Source organism: Lottia gigantea (assembly GCF_000327385.1).
Source record: "Lottia gigantea unplaced genomic scaffold LOTGIsca_763, whole genome shotgun sequence".
NCBI lineage: Eukaryota > Metazoa > Mollusca > Gastropoda > Lottiidae > Lottia > Lottia gigantea.
In genome coordinates this window covers 31,448-32,350 of record NW_008710544.1, presented here as the reverse complement: position 1 = coordinate 32,350, position 903 = coordinate 31,448, and the positions used below count along the sequence as shown (strand labels likewise).

General features: G+C 29.1%; 1 protein-coding gene across 1 annotated transcript in view; it reads right to left on the bottom strand.

Moving 5' to 3' along the window:
• Nucleotides 1-903, bottom strand: part of LOTGIDRAFT_176106 (hypothetical protein) — a gene marked incomplete at both ends in the record, with an annotated part of 3,583 nt that overhangs the window by 1,570 nt on the left and 1,110 nt on the right. The window contains one exon of the mRNA XM_009066451.1: nt 39-547. Within this exon, the coding sequence (XP_009064699.1) occupies nt 39-547 (509 nt within the window). The remainder of the gene's footprint in view (nt 1-38; nt 548-903) is intronic.

The following is a 903-nucleotide window of genomic DNA, read 5'->3' as shown; positions in this document are numbered from 1 at the left end:
AACCATTTCTTTATCGTAATGATATAAATAATACCAACCCTTTAAAGATAAAGAAGGAGCTGTTAGATTATTGGAAACGTTTTGGAAGACAGTTTTTTTCATTGCTTGATTGTATTTTATCAAACAAGCTCCGAGACACAACGTATCTCTTTTAGCGTAAGTTTCCCATTCGGGTCTTAAAGATTCCCAGGTTTCTTTGGTGAATTTTGCAATATTAATATCGGTGATCTTTCTCAAATTTATCGGTAGATTAGACGAATTTCCCCAGTCCGCCAAACTAGTGCTTTGATGTTTAAATGAACAGGTGAAAGCTTTGTTATTTCTTCTTATCAAACAGAAATGTTCTTTGTGTAAATAAAATACCCAATCAAATTCCTCTAATACTTTCTTTAGTTGAAAATGACTGTCTTTAGGGTTATAGATTTGAAAATTAGTATTAAATTTCTTATTGAATTTAGAAATTCTAGCAGTTGTCATAACTCCTTTTCTGTTTGATTTTTGAAAACTGTTGATGAAATCTTGAAATTCCTTTGTTAAATATGTGTTCCTGATGTAATTTACACACTTTATAAAACAATAACAATTGGTTGGTATGTAACAATTTTCTCCTATGTATTCTTTTTAAGTAGGTTAACACCACTTCCCTTTTTTGATCTTTCTACTATTCTAAAATTATTTTTGCGCAAAATAATCTCTCCTGTAAAATACCAATCAGATGTATCAGAGGTTTCATGCAACTTTGAATAAATAATCTGGAAAGTTTGAGCATTGAATCCAGATAATCTCATGTCTTGTTTGTGTTTTCCTTTTTGATTTATTTGACCATTTATTTCAATTTGGCCTTTAATTTTATAATCCTTATATAGAATAGTTATTTACTTGATTAATTCTGAAAAAGCATAA